The 18,600-nt window shown below is 38.2% G+C and overlaps 1 protein-coding gene across 8 annotated transcripts in view; it reads right to left on the bottom strand.

Moving 5' to 3' along the window:
- UTRN (utrophin) overlaps positions 1-18,600 on the bottom strand; it is a 550,217-nt gene that overhangs the window by 368,688 nt on the left and 162,929 nt on the right. For 6 of the 8 annotated variants that reach the window (XM_024747877.1, XM_024747875.1, XM_024747874.1 and 3 more), the window contains 6 exons: positions 10,285-10,377; positions 8,965-9,042; positions 8,528-8,620; positions 5,892-6,064; positions 3,186-3,301; positions 2,327-2,493 (listed from right to left, as the gene is read on the bottom strand). In XM_024747877.1, the coding sequence (XP_024603645.1) occupies positions 2,327-2,493; positions 3,186-3,301; positions 5,892-6,064; positions 8,528-8,620; positions 8,965-9,042; positions 10,285-10,377 (720 nt within the window). The remainder of the gene's footprint in view (positions 1-2,326; positions 2,494-3,185; positions 3,302-5,891; positions 6,065-8,527; positions 8,621-8,964; positions 9,043-10,284; positions 10,378-18,600) is intronic. The other 2 variants (XM_024747878.1, XM_024747873.1) reach the window with 1 other exon arrangement.

The raw sequence follows: 18,600 nt of genomic DNA, 5'->3' as shown, positions 1-18,600 counted from the left end.
TTAGTGTTCTCAGGAAAGTAGAGGATGGCAAGATATGTCAAACAGTAGATGATTACAACTTGACCACGTTTCATCTCTCCAATTAACTTAATTCAACCTCTAAGGCATTAATGAAAGCATTAATGAAAAGGTTAATATTATTACACCTGCTCTTTTCTTTTTTTTATAAATGTATTTATTTATTTATTTTTGGCTGCGTTGGGTCTTCGTTGCTGCACGCGGGCCTTCTTTAGTTGCGGTGCGCAGGCTTCTCATTACGGTGGCCTCCCTTGGTGCAGAGCACAGGCCCCAAGCGCACAGGCTTCAGTAGTTGTGGCATGCGGGCTCAGTAGTTGTGGCTCGTGGGCTCCAAAGTGAAGGCTCAGTAGTGGTGGCACACAGGGCTTAGTTGCTCTGCGGCATGTGGGATCTTCCTGGACCAGGGCTCGAACCCGCATCCCCTGCATTGGCTGGCAGATTCCCACCCGCTGCGCCACCAGGCAAGTCCCAATACACTTGCTCTTAATCAAACAGCAAATGGCTTCTGCAATTCTTATCATGTTACCCCGAGCCCTAAACAGAAGTGATTATTTTATCTACACACCATGAAAGGCAAATGAAATCTCCCTTCTTTTTAAAAGAGAATAGCCTTCACTATAAGAAGAAGAATATTCCATCTTTCTAACAAAAGGAACCCCGATCCAATGAAGAAACGATTCTAAAACCAAAAGGCAAACTCTGAAGATTATTTGAGCCCTGAAAAGGATGCGTCATTAATGCAGCATAATAACTACACTACTAGAGACAAATGCTTCTCAGCAAACATTCAATGATAAAACATTAGGGCTTTTCCTCAATATCACTTGATCCTCAAAACTACTAAAAAGAGCCCTTGGTTCATAATCTGGCCCCATCTCTTGCCTTCTTTTCCTCTAAGCTTTTTTCTTTTTCTGTAAATCATAGTTTGTTGAAATGGAGAAAATAAAAGAAGTGGTACCTACTACCCAAAGAAAACCTGAAATAATAAGTCCTTTGAACCTTGGAGAAGAAAAAAAAATGCTATGCCAATTCAAGACTATTATCATTATCACTAACATTTGAAAAAAAATCTTGTTGAATAAAAATGAATGATAATACCTAAACAAAATGAGAAGGAAAAATTATAATATCTGCTGCTTGCTGAGTGCTTATTAACATCATTTTAGATACTTCAAACTTATTAACTTTATAAAGTGGGTGGTTTTACCCAGATTTTGCAATAAAACTGAGGATGAGAGGGTAAGTAACCAACCCAAAACAAGAAGTAAGAGGGATGAAATTTAAGCTTCAAAGCCCATGCTTTCTGCCTCTCTAAAATGTATTTCTTATCACTTTGAAATCCATGTGTATCTTTTGATTGTTTTGTTGATAAATGTTAGACCAAATACCTTTTAAGTTCTCATCCCACTGTTAAGGTTCTCTCATTTTATGAATTATGAGAACTGGTTAGACTAAAACAGAATAAGGTAAAATATGGATTGATTCAAGGCAGAATTATTCAGGGAGAAAATTTCATGACTTTATTTATATCTCCTGAAAAAAAAGGATCCTCATTTATATCCTGATGAGTAAAACCACTGTCAGCCCTTAAGTGAAAAACTCACCAAGTAACATATTATCAATTATTCCTCCTAGGGCTTCCCTGGTGGCGCAGTGGTTGAGAGTCCGCCTACCGATGCAGGGGACACGGGTTCGTGCCCCGGTCCAGGAAGATCCCACGTGCCGCCGAGCGGCTGGGCCCGTGAGCCATGGCCACTAGGCCTGCGCGTCCGGAGCCTGTGCTCCGCAACGGGAGAGGCCACAACAGTGAGAGGCCCACGTACCACAAAAAAAAAAAAATTATTCCTCCTAAAAGAAAGGGAAAAGCTTACATTTTGATGGCCCTTGTGAGAATATAATGGTACAAAATGGCAAAAAAAGAAAAAAAATTAGTACTTAGAACAGAACTAAGCTGACATGAGAAAAACCACCTTCAGTACAGGACAAGAGTGTTAAAAGATGACCAGATGCTAGAAAAACATAGGTCCTTAAGCATGTTATGCAGAAGCATGATCACAATCCTAGACTCTAACTCTAGCCTTGCTGTATGCAATAATACATTTTCCTTCTTAAAAAGTAAAGTCAGTAAAGTTATGGTTCTCCATTGCATGCATGTGACGTGTGACAGCATGCCAACCAATAAACTGAACTTCTGATGCTGAGAAACCAAGACGTTCTCAGTCAAGAAAAAAAATGCTCTGAAAGTGTTTTTATCTGGTACCTAAGAGAAAACAAATATGGCAAGTCAAACACATTAATAAAAATTTACCTGTACCTGCATGTTAATTTCTCCTTCTTCACATTCTTTCTTATATTTCCTTGGAAGTGTCTCTACTTCACGGATGGCATCTATAGTGACTTGCTGAGGTAGCACCTCAAACAAAGATGTTAAATACATAATTATGGATTTCTTGTCAGGAAGCTGAACAGCAACATCTAAAAGTGGAAGAAAATAAGAACTAGCTTAAATTAGATGTCCAAAGTATGTGAATTGCTCAATATTGGATATAAAATAACTGTCTTAGTACCCATAAACAATGCTAGTATATTATCTTTGCAATACCACAGCTCAGTAAATTTCTATTTCATATAATATATGAGCCAAAGGTAAAGATGATTACCTACTTTTTTTGTTCCATATCCCATTTCTTAAAAATCTTCCCTAAAAGCTTCCCCCATAAGGCTCAAAGATAAGCTATCATCTAAGATAACATCACAGATTTCATTCATAGTATGAAAATAAGTCTAGAATTCAATCCTGCAACATTTGTAACTGAAGTTTTCACATCATATACAAGCTCATACAAAAACACATTTTAATGAAATAAATAAAATACTAAATTGTTTATCTAATAATTCTGTTTTCCTAAAACTTTAAATCTTATGCTCATATTGATTAACTATTCTACAGTGATGTAATTAAATTTCCTCCTGAAGGATCCTAGAAACTGTTAAGCACAGAAGTATCATGTCTGTAATAAAATGGCTTGTACCACATTTCAAAAGGAAAAACACCTCCTCAATTCTCACAATTCTTTCCAAAAAGCGGGGGGTGGGGAAAGCACTGCTTTTCAAGTATTCAAAACTGTAACGAAAAATCAAGGTTGTAATTAAACACTGAACAATACCTTCAGGATCTAACAGCTTTTCAATTCCTAAGTAAGTTTGAGCCTTGCTGAAGGCATGTTCAAGTCTCTCAATTGGGGACATTTTGACAACTCTATCCCAGTTGAAGAGATCAGGTCTGAAATCAGGATGCAAATAAAATTCAGTGAAGATGAAATATGTGGAAACAAAGTTGTTATTGTTATAATCGAATACATTTCAGTTTTAGATTTTTTTATTTGTGAATATAAATTTAAAAGTTTATCTTTTATATCCCAAAGTCTTGTCAAATATATAATATTTTAAGGTAATCTATAAATATGAAAACAACAGGTAGAACATTCTAAGGTTTTTGTATTGGTTAAACATGCCTGTTAAAATTCTGGAGTAGCCACTGAAAGACTAGAAATGGTATATTTCCCAAATAGTGAAAGAAAAAAAAGGGAAGAAGAACGTACCAGTATAAAACAAGAAAGAAAAGAAGATATAGAAAAAAGTAAGAAAAATGAAAAGCTCAAAACAAGCGGTAAGAATGAACTTATCGCAATAATGTTAATGGACTAAATTCTCCAATTAAAGACCAAGTTTAGCAGAATAGAAAATCCAGCTCTAATCTCTTCACAGGACACTCCTAAAGAAAAGACCCTGAGAGAATTTCCGTCCACCCCTCTCCATATAGCTACTGTCTAGTATTTCATTTCTATCTTGATTTTCTTTTAATCCCACAAACTGCACATTATTGTTGCTCTGACTTACTCAAAAGTTGATCATTTTCTCTGCACTCTATCTGCTCTTGCATCTTGGACCCACCTACACTTCTGGGATTTGCCTCCCTCGTCCCCACCCGCCCAGTTCCCTCTCTGACTCCACCTCTTATTATTCCCCGTATTCACACCACTGCACCCAGTGGCCTCCCACATGCCAGGTACCTCCTCCCTGCTTGCCTGACATATTTTTCTTCAGCAATATTTACCATTTCTATATGCTACACAACTAACATTTTCATTTTTAAAAAACTGTCTGCCTCCCTCTATTTGAACATTAATTCCAAGAAGAAGGACTGGGAATTTTGCTTGTTTTGTTCTCTGCTCTACATCCTGTGTTCAGCACATAGAAGGCACCCCACACACACTTGTTAAATCAATTAAGTAACAGATGGAAAAATGTTTAAGCTAAAATTCAAGTTTTCAGGCTTCCCTGGTGGCGCAGTGGTTGAGAGTCCGCCTGCCAATGCAGGGGATACGGGTTCGTGCTCCGGTCCGGGAAGATCCCACATGCCGCGGAGCGGCTAGGCCCGTGAGCCATGGCCACTGAGCCTGTGTGTCCAGAGCCTGTGCTCCGCAACGGGAGGGGCCGCAGCAGTGAGAGGCCCGCGTACCGCAAACAAACAAACAAAAAATTCAACTTTTATGATAGTGTCTCTTAACTGACTAGAAACAGTGGGCAACCCGCTTAAACTGAGAAAGGAGAAGTAGAAGAAGATGGGGTGTGTGGGGGTTTTTTTAACCAGATAAAAGTTATATGAAAAAAAAAACTAAAGCAAAGAGCAGTCTTATGGTAAAACATTAAAACCACTCCCTTTGTTATCAAGAACAAAACATTCTGGTCACTACCACCAATGCAAACTGATATTGTATTGAAGGACAAGGCACAAATGAAGGGGAAAGGGGAGAGGAGAGGAGGGAAAGGGAGGGGAGGGGAGGGAAGGGGAGGAAAAAAACTATTATAATTCATGGTCATCTATCAAAAAAAAAAAAAACTTTCAGTAACAAATTTTGGTAAGAATTTAACAAGTTTCCAGATACAAGATGTAGAAAAGTCAACTGCATTTTCATATATCAGCAAAGAACATATAGGAAATAAAACTTGAGACAATAAATAATTTACAAGAAGAATAAAACACATAACAAATTTTGCCTTTCACATTTAAACCTTTGATGCATCTGGAGTTTATTCAGGGTATGGTGAGGCAGGGATCCAATTCACTCATTTCCATTTGTTCCACACCATCTATTAATCTGCAACATCGGCTCAGTTGTAGATCAGGATGGAGCTGTTTCTGAGCTCTTTATTCCATTAGGTTGAACTACATGAAACTGCCATTTATATCAAAAACAGTCAAATATTGGCAATTTCATATGCTTCAGCCTATTATTATATTAGTGTTTTCTTTATAGTACTATATAGTCTCAATTAATATAGCTTCATAATTAGTTTTGGTTTCTGTTTACGAAGTACTTCAGCCTGTCTCTTCTTCAGAAGAGTAGTGGCTCTTTTTGGTCCTCTGGTATTTTATTATATAATTAGAATCTGTTCAGAAGTTTCATAAAAAGAATCATTGATCTATTTTTAATTGGGGGTTTTATAGAGTTTTCCTATAAAACTAAAGTAGGAGGCTGAAAACTGTCACAATTCTTTGTGTATATTACTGGTTAGTGCTGAATGAGTTAGTTCACATTGAACTATGTGAATTATTTTACATCTTTTAACTTACAAATATGTAGAAGAAACCATGGACACTGCACTGTGGCATTTAAGTCCTATGGAAACAAAGATGTGATGGGTAGTTTTTTTTCCATGATATTTCTATTCTTTATGTTTTCTTAGAGCATGTACAGAGGAGAGAGGCGGTAGTGGGAAGGGCCTTTAGGGAGTAGTAAGTAAGGGAGGGACAGAGAGGAGGTACAAATCTGTACAAATCTGCACATCCAAGAAGAGTCACATCTCACTTATGTCGGTGGAGCACGGCATTGAAGGCAAGCCCATCTGTCCAGCTGGTGGTGAAGTTGAGGACGTTGACCTGGCTGTACGGCCTGGTGGACTGGCGTACCCAGCTCAGCAGGATCTTCTCACTGTTGGTCTGCTGCAGGTCTGACATGATATCCTTCATGACATCTTTCACCTGTTCAAAAGAAACCATGGCTGCCAATAACCTCAAGTAGTCATTGGAATCCAGTCCTTGAATAAGGAATATTATATTCATGAACCATTGGATCAGGCCACTGGTATTCATTTTACTTCAAAACTTTCCTTTAAACGCTGGAAGGATAAATACATTTTAACAGTAATGATTTCGATTTAGAGGTGATTTTAACCTCACCTTTATATATTATGGCATTTTCTATATCTTAGCAATACTTATATTACACTTGGCTACAGTGAACATTACTTTCATAGCCACAAAAAAGTAATATTTTAAAACTATACTTTAAACATCTTTTAATAGGAAGAAAACTCAATTTTTATTTTCTACACAAATGTGGAGGAAGGTAAGAACTTTTGGCTGACTATAAAATCCAAGAATGAAGTGCATTTCCTGATGGCAATAACAATTATAATCTAGAACTAATATTTTATATTATTATTCTAAATCAGTACATATATTTTAAGGAAGTGTTCAAAGAATGATGTGGACATATCAAAAAAAAATCCACAAGAGCCAACTTAAGGGGGCCTGAGAAATAATTAACAATAGTGAAAGACCAGAACCTATTAAATAAGTAAAAATCCATAAAATAAGTAAAAATCCACACAGATATATAAATGAGTGGATAGACAGATAGATAGATAGAATAGATAGATAGATACAGAGAAACAAGAGACAAGGAAAAGCTCTTCCTCATAAGTGGAAAGACAATTAACAAATGTAGAAGAAATGATGAAATTAGAAAATCACTTTGCCACGCATTATATTAATAACTGATCAGGTAAGAACTATGAATGGATCTTAAAATTAACAGACAAAAGTTTAATAAGTAGCTGAATATTTATACAGTCTCAAAGTATATCTCCACAAGATACTTTTTAATAACAAAGGGCAGTCACATTACAGTGGGGACACCTGCAGATTCCACCTCACCCAAATGATGAGAGTTAATACTGCCAGAAAAAAACTAATGGACAGCATATGCTTCCTGATGTGGTGTATTAAGAAAAACTCAATACTGGGACTTCCCTGGTGGCGCAGTGGTTAAGACTCCACACTCCCAGTGCAGGGGGCCCGGGTTCCATCCCTGGCCAGGGAACTAAATCCCACCTGCATGACACACTAAGAGTTCGCATGCCACAACAGAGGAGCCCTTGAGCCGTAGCTAAGGAGCACACCTGCTGCAACCAAGACCCAGAGCAACCAAATAAATATTTTTTTAAAAAAAGAAAAACTCAACATCATTTTTCTGACATTCCTCCCAAAAATGAATAACCTGAATCCGATCATGAGAAAATATTAGCCAAATCCACATGGAAGAACATTCTACAAAATAACTTATTCAGTACTCTTCAAAAATGACAATATCATGAAATACAAAGAAAGACTCAGAAATTATGCCAGTTTAAAAGATGACTAAAAAAACAGGACAAATGAATGTAATAAATGATCTTGTATTTTCTTTTTCTATAAAGGATATTATTGGGGCAATTGACAAAATCTCCATAAGAGCTATAGATTACATAACTGTATTGTTTCAATATTATTTTCCTGATTTTAATAATTACATGCTAATTGCTAGTGCATGATATAATAATTATCATATGTATAATAATTAATACTAGCATTGTAAATATTAATATGTATTAGATATTATTATATTATATTAACATAATAATAATATTGTAGTTATGTAAGAGAACTCCTTGTTTTTAGAAAAATGATTTGTTTTTACAAAATACTCACAGATCTATTTAGTCAAAGAGAAAAAGGGGGAGAGAGAGAGAGAAAACACAGAAATACAGACAGCTGTTAACATTTGGAGAATCTGAGGCAAAGGTATCCAGGAATTCTTCGGGATATTTTTACAATTTTTTTGTAAGTATGATATTTTTTAAATCTAATGTTTTAAAAAAACAGATACTTTTTATTCTATGCCAGGAAAATAGAGCAGTTTGTCAGGCTCTTTCACTCAAAATTATTATAAGTTGAATTGTGTCCCCTCCCCAAGTTCATATGTTGAAGTGCTAACCCCCAGCACCTCATAATATGAATATATTTAGAAATAGGGTCATTAAAGAAGTAGTTTAGGTAAAATGAGATCATATGGTTGGCCCTAATCCAATATGACTGGTGTCTTGAAATAAGCAAAGGAGATTAGGACACAAACACACACACACACACACACACACACACACACACACACACACACAAGACCACGTGAGGACACAGGAAGAAGGCAGCCATCTACAAACAAAGGAGAAGAAACCAACCTTGCTGACACCTCGATCTCAGATTTCCAGCCTCCAAAATTGTTAGAAAATAAATTTCTATTGTTGAAGCCACTCAGTTTGTGGTACTCTGTGGCAGCTCTAAGAAACTAACACACAAATGATACATTTCCAATTCCTATTAAGAAGTGACTGAAAATTTTCCCACCTGCCAGTGCAAAATGATGCTCCAAAGTAGTCCTAAAGTCAGTTTGTGATTTCCATCTACAATGTCCGTTCCTCCTATATTCACTAAATCCACCTAGTAAAATGAAAAAAAATAACTTTTAAGACAATTTTTCTATGGAAACCCAGGTTTTTGTTTTAGCTCGTTTGGACAGCAATATAAGTAAATGACAAGAAAAATATCACTTTAGAGAATCAGGTGAACCTAAATCTCAAAAATGTATTACTTATACAATAGATCAATAAAGTAATCACAAAAAGCACAACTATTGCTTCACTCATAGAACAGGTTCAATACATCTCATAAGAAAAATATTTCTAAAAATCAGTTGATGCCAATGTCCAGAGCAGGTGGTTGGTTTCAAAATAAATCATCCCGATGGCATCAAAGGACCCCCCAAAGTCATATTACAAACTTACATTGTTCTGATGTAAAACCTGCAGCACTCTGTTAACATTATTCAAAGCGTGTAACCTTGTGGAGCCACGTTCCTTCGGCTGGAAAACAGAACACAAAATCGAATGAGACAGAGAGTCCCTCCATGTTGCTGTCAAACACTGACATTGATATGCACATGGAACAGCAGCTCAGCACACAAGAGCCCCTCTGTACCAGGAGCTCTGGCTGGGTTGGTTCTCAAGCCACCATGAAGGCTGGTGTTGACAGAATGCAAATTCTCCCACTAACAGCACCTTAAGATAGTAGTTCCTTAGCTTGCCTGAACACTGGAATCTCCTAGGGAGCTTCCAAGAATACCAGTGCCTGTGTTCAACAAGGACTGTGACTTAATGAGTCTGGAGTATAGTCTGGGTTTGGAATTTATAAAAGATTTCCCTGGTGATTCTAAGATGCAAACAAGTTTGGGAACCAATGCTCCACCAGGGACAAAGCTGCTTCTATTTCAGTTGGGCAGGATGAAGAAAGATTTAGAAGTTATGTCCCCTCCACCCTGCACTAGTGTAGACAGAGCAGAGAGGATTCAGAGGTGCTATCCCAGGTTCCAGGTAGGATTACAAGGGCCCACTGGGAAGACTGGAATTGCCACCCAGGGAAAGGTGATCTGGGAGGCTTCTTTCTGCCTCATTGGCCGGGGAATCTTATCTGACAAAGGGATCAATCTCTCCAATAGATGCCTACCCACCATCTGGAAGGCAAAAGGTAGACTGTAACACCGCACACTTCGGCAAGAAAGAAATTCATCTTCAGAAGTGCATCTCTCTATACCTTTTATAGTCATTCTACCTCTTGTGTTAAAGGTTGTACCCATAAAATACATGGTCTTCATTGGCAGAGTTATTTCTGTGTGAGTATTGGGTACCTCACACATAAAGCAATAGAGCTGGATTTGATGACAGAACAAACGTGAAGATAATACTGAAAATCTGAATAAAAATAAATGCCATCAGTTTTTGTAACTTTTTTTTTACTATTTGTTAAATAACATTTAAATGTATTTGTATCTACTTTCTACTATTCAAAACATTATGCCCTCTTTACATATCCACTCTTCTTTGTAATTCTCTACTGTCTGAGAGCAATAAACACATAAAGTATTTTTTTGATAAAAACAGAGCCCTCAATAAAACCTAAATATCGCTCAATCAAAAAATTCATTAAAACCCCTTTTTAACGTTCCTATTTCAGCCTTTACATTGTAAGGACCCCCGAGAGGGTCTTCAAGTATCAGTAATGATGAGAGATATGCCGTTAGCCTGGTTCTTGAACATGGCATCCCTCACCAGTGAGGTTCCTGTGAGGCCTTCTAGAAGATCCAGTAGCTTCCTTCCATCTTTGAGGTCTGTGAACATATCACTGATGGGTGGTTTTCCACTCTATAAAAGAAAAAGTACAATTTCAGCAGCAGAAATTTCATACATAAGTGGAAAATAAATGAATAATTTCTTCAAACTAAAAGTCTGGATGATCAGCAGACTATACAATTTTGCCTTGTATGGAAAGAAGTACAAAGAACTTTGAAATCTATAACAAATGTTTTGAGCTGAAATATATAAATTGCACTATTTCTTAGAAAGGGAGCAAATAAAACTGTGATTAATGTCAATATGCCTTGTATGTACAGCTGACCCTTGAACAACATGGGTTTGAACTGTGCAGGTCCACTTACAGATGGATTTTTTTTCAGTAGTAAACACTAGAGTATTACATGAGTATTACACGATCCGTGGTTGGTTGAAACCGCTGAGGTGGAACTGGGATAGGAGGGAGCTGACTAAATTATTCATAGATTTTCAGTTCTACAGAGTCAGCACCCCTAATCCCCCGTGTTGTTCGAGGGTCTATTGTATTCCTGAGAGAGAAGATGTGTTAAAAATATACATGAGCATACAGTACCTGGAGGCCAAAGAGGCCTCCAGAGGCTGAAGAAAAGTGCGCAGGTTCTTATTCCAGCTCTGCACTTTACATTCACAGTATAAGCATGGCTTTTGGTATTTCCATTATGGAAGCAGGTCACGTCATCATCAATTGCAGCTCTCCGCTTCAAATTTCAGCTCTCAGGCACTAGGTCTGTATTTCTAGGTCCCAATTTCTGAATGATTAGGACACTTTTGGCTCTGTGTCTAAATCCAGTATCCATCCTGTATTTTGAATGACAAAACCTATAGAATTTCTAAACTCTTGCTTCTGACTAATAAACAGCATCAACTTCCCCTGATAAACATATTCTAGCGTCCATGCCAGAAAATCCTACCCCATTCACAGGTAGACCTTGCCTGTCTGTGTGTGATATCATGGTTGTATGCAAAGGACAATTACTGCACAGAAAATCAGGACGCCTCAGTTTTAATCTGTCTGACCGTTAACTAACTGGTGAACCTAATCAGCTACTTACTACTGTTTATCTTTTTCTAAATCACAGGTATTGTAAAGATCAAATAAAGAATATTATGTGAAAATGTCCAGATAGCTATAAAGCACAGTGTAATAAATGTTGTATGATTATGTTGAATCAAATTATCCCCTTCTAATATGAAATGCCCAGAGATTAACAGTTTTACTTCCTGTCAATAATAAAGATATTTTATAACCAATAATTATTGTATATTCTTTATTCTTCACTTTAAAGCATATATATAAAGTCACACGAAACCAAATTTTACTCTGAGCTTGAAATGGGTGAGAGGGAGGAAGGAAGCCATCCTAAAGTTTCCTAAAACTTGGCATTTTCCCTTTTTTCCTCTCTTCCTGATTTCTTACATTTTTAATTATGTGTAATGTATAGTAAACTAGTGATTTCTATCATGTGGCTTTTCCATAGTTCATATACTCTAAATGAGAGGAAGTATGGTAAAGTCTCCACCTTCGAATCAGTAAAGAATAAACTATGACTTATTTATATCTGAAACAAAGCTGCTTTTCTATTTCCAGCTGCCACTATGTGAGCAGTGACGATGTCAGAGATACATGGATTATCTCCATCGATCACAATGATAAACAGATTTGAGTGATGCAGGAGACCAGATCCAGAGGCAATACTTCAAGAGGCAGAGCAGGGAAGTTTTTTGCACATTAAAGATTTCCTACCTGCTCTCAGTAAAAGCAAAGGGCAGAAGTAGCCCTGGTCATCTGCTACCTCTTACCTTCCTCCTCTCAAAACCCACCCAAGTACACTTCAGCAAACTAGCCACCAAATACCCAGATTCCCTTTCAGGAAGACGTGAACAACTCTGATCTCAGAGCAAAGAGACAACAACATAGGTAAAGTTCATGGGAGAAACAAATAGGGATATCTAGGCACAGAAAGGACCTTAGGAATTACTGATGACAAGGGCAGCTAAATAATGTCTAGGCGGCATTTAACCCTTCTCAAATCCTCTACAGTATCCATTTTCCAAAAAAGAAACAGAGTAACACAAATCAGCATAGACTAAAATAAAGTAAATATAAATATTAGTCCATATTACAAATAGTTATGAACGCCCACTGATGACCTCATTGTAGACAAGCCTCCTACCAGCCGTGTAACTTTAGAAAAGTGGCCTTTCTACATCTATTGGCTCATCTGTTAAACACTAAGATGACAGATGTTCAGTAAATGGCTGATATTATCATTCAGTACATTACCATATCATTACAGTAGTAATGTTTCCAACTGTCATAAAAGTGCCATAAAATTTCAACAGTAGATGAAAGAATGGATAAAACAAATAAGCACTTCATCTTAGGCAGGAATGTAAAAGCAGACTCTGAACCTGAGTACATGTAAGTGTCACTTCATAGAGAAAGTTCTTCCAAGTCCCGAATTCACTAATATGATGACCTGTAGGGATATATCCCATTCGAAACTAATGAACATGATGATACAAGAGCACACCTGTGCTTTAGGTATGCACTGTGAGACCAGCATAACTCAACAGTAAACCCAATGGATTCTTCCCTAGGCTCCACTGCCGCTCAGTGGTAAAGTGGGAGGTGTTCATTTAAGAGGCAGCATTAATTTTTCCACATGAGACACTCTTTTCCTCTCTCTTGTCCGGGTCATTCATTTGTTTATTGAGGAACAAATCTTGAGAAAGACTCCTTGTGAAGCATTCTCTTGAAACAAAGGTAACTGAGACACAGTCTGTCCTTCTAGAAGTCAATCACTTATACTAGGGAAACCAATGCCTTTATATTCTTTAAAAAAAAAAAGACAGTAACAGCAATGCAATTTCTCTATTCTTTTTCCAAATTTCAGATAAATATTGATGGCGATCAGTAAGAAATAAGTTTTGTGCTGTGTGCCTATTCTCCTAACACTCCATCACCCCACCCCCAGTGATGGCATGGTTGGCGTGTACTCCCATCTGGTACCTTCAGAAGAGCCACGTACACCTGCAGGAGGGAATATATAGCCCATGGATCTCTTCACTGGACAATGAAGGAAGGTACCAGGGCTCTTACAAATCCAAAACTGTGGTTCAAAACTTACATATAAAACACACACCCACACTCGCCACACACACAGCCAATCACTACAAAATACTACCTATTCCTGACAAATGCAATTTAGGAACGTCCCATAGGCAGATGGAAAGAACCAAACTATACCAAAGAGCCCGTTCCACCTACCACCTAGGAGAGTAACACCTATAAGTATGGAGATTCAGTGCTTTGTGCCTTACAACGGAGGTCAGAAAATGTCTTTCGTAAAGTTCCAGATGGTACTTAGTTTAGGCTTTGCTGGCCAGGTGGTCTCTATCGAAACTTCTCAACCCTGTTGTCAAGATGTGAAAGCAGCCCAGACAATGTATAAACGGATGAGCCGATGGGAATGGTGACTGTGTTCCAAGAAAACATGATTTGTAGACGTGGAAATCTGAATTTCATATAATGTCCACATGTCATGAAATATTCTTCTTTTTTTGACTTTTTGCAACCACCTAAAAATGTGAAAACCATTCTTAGCTCGTGGGCCATACAAAAACAGACAACGGAAACATGAAATGTTCCTAGACATAATAATAGCATGACTTACTATGTATCAGATATGCTCTAAGAGATTTACAGAGATTTAGATGCATTCTTTGTTTCTTTATGATAGAACTTTAAGGTAAGAAAACTGAGACACAGAGGTGACATGACGAGCGAGAGGCAGAACTAGGATGTGATACCACAAGATCTGACTCCAAATCCAGGTTCTCAAAGTGCACACTAAACTGCTACTAAAATTATGAGGTCACAGGGTCATGACATATAGGGAAGGAGACAGTTCATCAGTGGTGCGGCGGCGGAGGTATATTTAATGACTTCCCAAAGAGGGCAGCAAGATATATACCACATTTAAATGAACTCAGAATGAAATTTTTTTCCAAGCTTATGGCTTTAAAGCATCTCTGGTACTTCTGAATCACAGGCTCTAAACATAGGATCCACCCTGGGAAACAGTTGGGAAATGTCAGAAGTTATCGTTTAATAAAAATAAGACCTGATTCAGCCTGACGGTTAAAGTCTTATTTAGACTTTTGATTCTTTGCGAAGACTTATTTGCAGAAACTTCTCTGACAGACAGAATACAGTTTAATAATTCAATTGGACAAATATTTGGTGAATACCTCCTTTGTGCCTGGCCCTGCAAAAACACCAAGTTCAGGTCACCCTCCCCATTTACAAGCAAGGGTTTCCACAATTTTCCAATAAACACAAAATAGTACAAATGAATAATCTTGAACTTGGAAGACAGATAAGCCTTGCGTCGCATTTAACCTTAAAAAAAAATGAAAAAGGCCACATGATAGGAATCCAAACGACAGATGTCACAGGTGACTCGCTTTGGCTGCCTCCTCTCATCCCCTGGTCCCCTGTACTTCCTGGAACTCTCTTAACACCAGTTCTAACACCATTTTGACTCCAACAGGGACCAGCGTTAATACCTACAGCTGAGACACTGAAGCTCCTGAATCGAAAATGTCAGAGGACAGAAGCAAACTGTCATCACAATGCAGGAGGGATAAGCCGGGGTCTGAGGGAAGGCAAGGGCTGCAAATACAGTCATGGATACGTGATGGTTCAGTTGAATGCGGCCAACCTGATGGGCCCATCATCACACCTGGTGAATCAGCCAGCCCTAAAGGCTGAAAGAGCCAGTGCTCGGTTTCAGCCAGCAGCGGCCATTTGAGAATCCCAGCCCACTGTTGGTAGGACTTCTGGTTTCTCAAAAGAGCTGGAAATCTGAATTTATGTGTATAATCTCCTGATATTTGTAATGTCCTAAAACACTGTGCCAGATCAACAAATCTTGTCTCCAGGCATCCTGGATCCTAGGATGACTGGTAAGCTCTCTCACAGGGCATAACTACATACAGGGAAATACAAGATCAGCCAACAGTGAGTCCTCGGAGGAACTGAGAAACTCTGTGGAAAGGACGGACACACACACCACCACCGCCACCCTCACCACCACCACCACCACCACCGCCACCACCACGACCACCACCCACAGACTAGGGAATATGATTGACTGCAAAATACCAGCAGAGTCATTATACCTGCGCAGACCAAAAAAACAAAGGAGTCACACCAGATTCTTCTCCTTTCACTCATTCCTCATGTCTAATCCATACCAACCCTGTCATTTCTACCTCCGAAAACACATTCCGAAGGTGACCACTACTCCTTAGTGGCCCCACTCTCACGCACATCTCCAATACCAGGCCAACCAACCTCTTTACTTCTGCATAAGAGTCAGAATAACTCTAATTTTAAGGTGCAGATCACATCGTGTCATGTCTCTGCTTTAACCTAATGGACTCCCATCACGGGGAAATACAATTCAAACTCCAAATAAGAGATCCCATGTGATCTGCTCTCCACTCTCTCTAATCTAATAATCTAATACTGAATTATTCTCCCCTTTCTTCAATACTCGCAAATCATAATTATTTCCATCATAGGTCAAGTTTTTCAGCAGCAGTAGTAGTAGTAATGGGAAAAAATATCTATGAAAGATTGAATAAGAAAGCAAAATTTAGGAAGTGCAGTTTGCAGTCCTTAAAAGGGTGAAATGTTAATGCTTTGTAGAGATGACAAACAAACCAGAAGTAGAAGTGGGACTTGGATTTTAGGTTCAGAAGACGGCCTCCTTTATGTGGTGTGCCCTGCTGACACTAACCAAGTGAGGGATGACAAGCCCAGTCTGTGCCTTCGTGGCACTCAGAATCTAAACAGAGTAAACAAAATCTGTACCAACAAGCATGGGGAGCACAGCAAAAGGGATTCATGAGCTAGCTTGATTCTGCCAAATTTGCACCAAATAAGAAATATAGTACAGAGTCTATCCTGTGATTTACCTAATCCCATTATAAATAGTGAAGTTATTAACTGTATATAATATGGAGAAGAGTGAAAAGATAACAGTTTTTAGATGCTTTCACCACTACCATGTCTGATGATGGTATCTTACAAATAATAAATTTGAGCCCTTTCACACTGTTTGATTACTCTGTCATTTATTTATACTCTTCCTATTTTCAAAACAGGATTTGAGGCAGTCTATTCAATTCAGTTAATATCCCCACTGCTTACAGCATGTGTGGGTATGTATGTGTCTGTGTGTGTGTCTAATTCTGTAACATACACATGGATTTATATGGCATACATATATATATATACACATACATAGTGTTTATACCATAATGTTTTTGCATTCTTCTCAAGTCAATCTGACACCCCAATCAATTTTAAAATGATGCTCCAGCATGTGATAACATATTGTAAGTTTTATAGTCTCTCTCTTTTATTTTTTTTGAGTGATTTTTTTTTGCAAGGAGTTGGTTATTTTAAAAACTCAAAAAGAAGTGAATGATTTAATTTAATATTTCTTTTAATATTTTAAAAACCAGAATCTTTAATTTATGAATCCCAAATCTCAGCACTAATAAAAATGTAGCTCTTGTAATTTTTCATTTTCTTAAAAACCAATAATGTATCAGTGAGCACTAGGTACAATGTCATTTCGGTTATGTTTATGTGTAAATGGATTTCTTTTAAGTATTTTACAACAGAAATGTACTTTTTCTCTTGATGATGGAATTACAAGTGGTTTTAAAAAGTCTCTTTGGGACTTCCCTGGTGGTGCAGTGGTTGAGAGTCCACCTGCCGATGGAGGGGACACGGGTTTGTGCCCCGGTCCGGGAAGATCCCACATGCCGCGGAGCGGCTGGGCCCGTGAGCCATGGCCACTGAGCCTGGGCGTCCAGAGCCTGTGCTCTGCAACAGGAGAGGCCACAAAGGTGAGAGGCCCGCATACCACAAAAAAAAAAAAAAAGTCTCTTTGGATTTCTTCTATTATCTAATTTTTGTAATGTGTACTACTGTATAAAATAAATATAGATTGTTTAAAAAGTGGTATCTCTAGTTAAAATTAAGCAAACTGATGAAATTAGGTTCATCACAGTTACAACACATATAGCTTAATGGATGCAATGAAGAATGCATAATCTTCAATGTCTACTTTATGATTCAGCCCCATGGTGAACGAGTGAAAGCAGCATTGCTTTCGACTGAAAAGCAAAATGAGTGCAATAAAATGCCCAAGGAGGTCGTTAAGCACCTTGACAAACGAAAACCAGCAAAATGTGCCACAGTTGCTTAAAGAATTCGTAAATGCATGGCTCTCAGCCATTCTCTTTATGAATTCATGGTACTCAGCACAAGTTCTTAAGAACCGAACAAGATTCTGCTTAGAAGCTTGTTTGGAAAGAGGGGGGAAAAGAAGAAAAGGGAGAGAGAGACTGGAGAAACAGATGGCTCAGGTAATCCTACTCGTGTCATAGTAACTACACAGCAGTGATTTATGCAGTGCTTACAATGGAATCAAAGCAATGAAGGTGCATTTACCTTAGAAATTACAAAAAACTATAAAACACAAGCTAAATCAAATATCTTTCAGAGAATCAAAAGTCAAACAGCATGTAACAGAATTTTTACATTGATTTTGGTAAGCAAAGTAACCCAGATAGTGCCGAGAAAACTGGGATGATAAGGAACCACGTGTGGGCTCCCACGCCTGGTGGCCAGGGGCAGGGCCACTTGCACACTCCATGGGCAAATAACCAGGCAAGGTCTGCAGGCTGAATAAACCCCAACTCCATATGCCCATCAGGCAAGGTCTGCAGGCCGACTCAATAAACAATACAGCTCATTCCATATATGTACAACTGGCAAAGCACTGGAAATGTTTGAAGAATGCAGTTCCTCAAAAGATAGGCTTCCATGGGACCAGGGTGAGGCATTAGTTAGGGCATTGATAATGATAATGTAAAGGAAGAGAGAACGTTTCCTTTGTTTAATAAAGGAGAGGCAGCTGCCTTGTCCCTTCCTTCTCCTTAAAAACGTAATAGGCCCAATTTTTTGGTCAGGAAGTAGATAAACCCATCTCCAACTTTCCAAAACAAAATAACAAAGACCTCAAAATTAACTCAAAAGTCTCTCTGGAGGTTGACAGGAGACCAGCACGAGGACAATCCGTTTGTCTCTCCAGGAGGTACACACTTGTTCTTTTTTTTTTTTTTTTTTTTTTTTTTCCCTTATGGGGTATTTGTTGTTTTTCCCTTGCT

This window comes from Neophocaena asiaeorientalis, unplaced genomic scaffold (genome assembly GCF_003031525.2).
Source record: "Neophocaena asiaeorientalis asiaeorientalis breed wild unplaced genomic scaffold, Neophocaena_asiaeorientalis_V1.1 scaffold123, whole genome shotgun sequence".
NCBI classification, from domain to species: Eukaryota; Metazoa; Chordata; class Mammalia; order Artiodactyla; family Phocoenidae; genus Neophocaena; species Neophocaena asiaeorientalis.
This window is presented reverse-complemented; position numbering and strand designations above follow the sequence as displayed.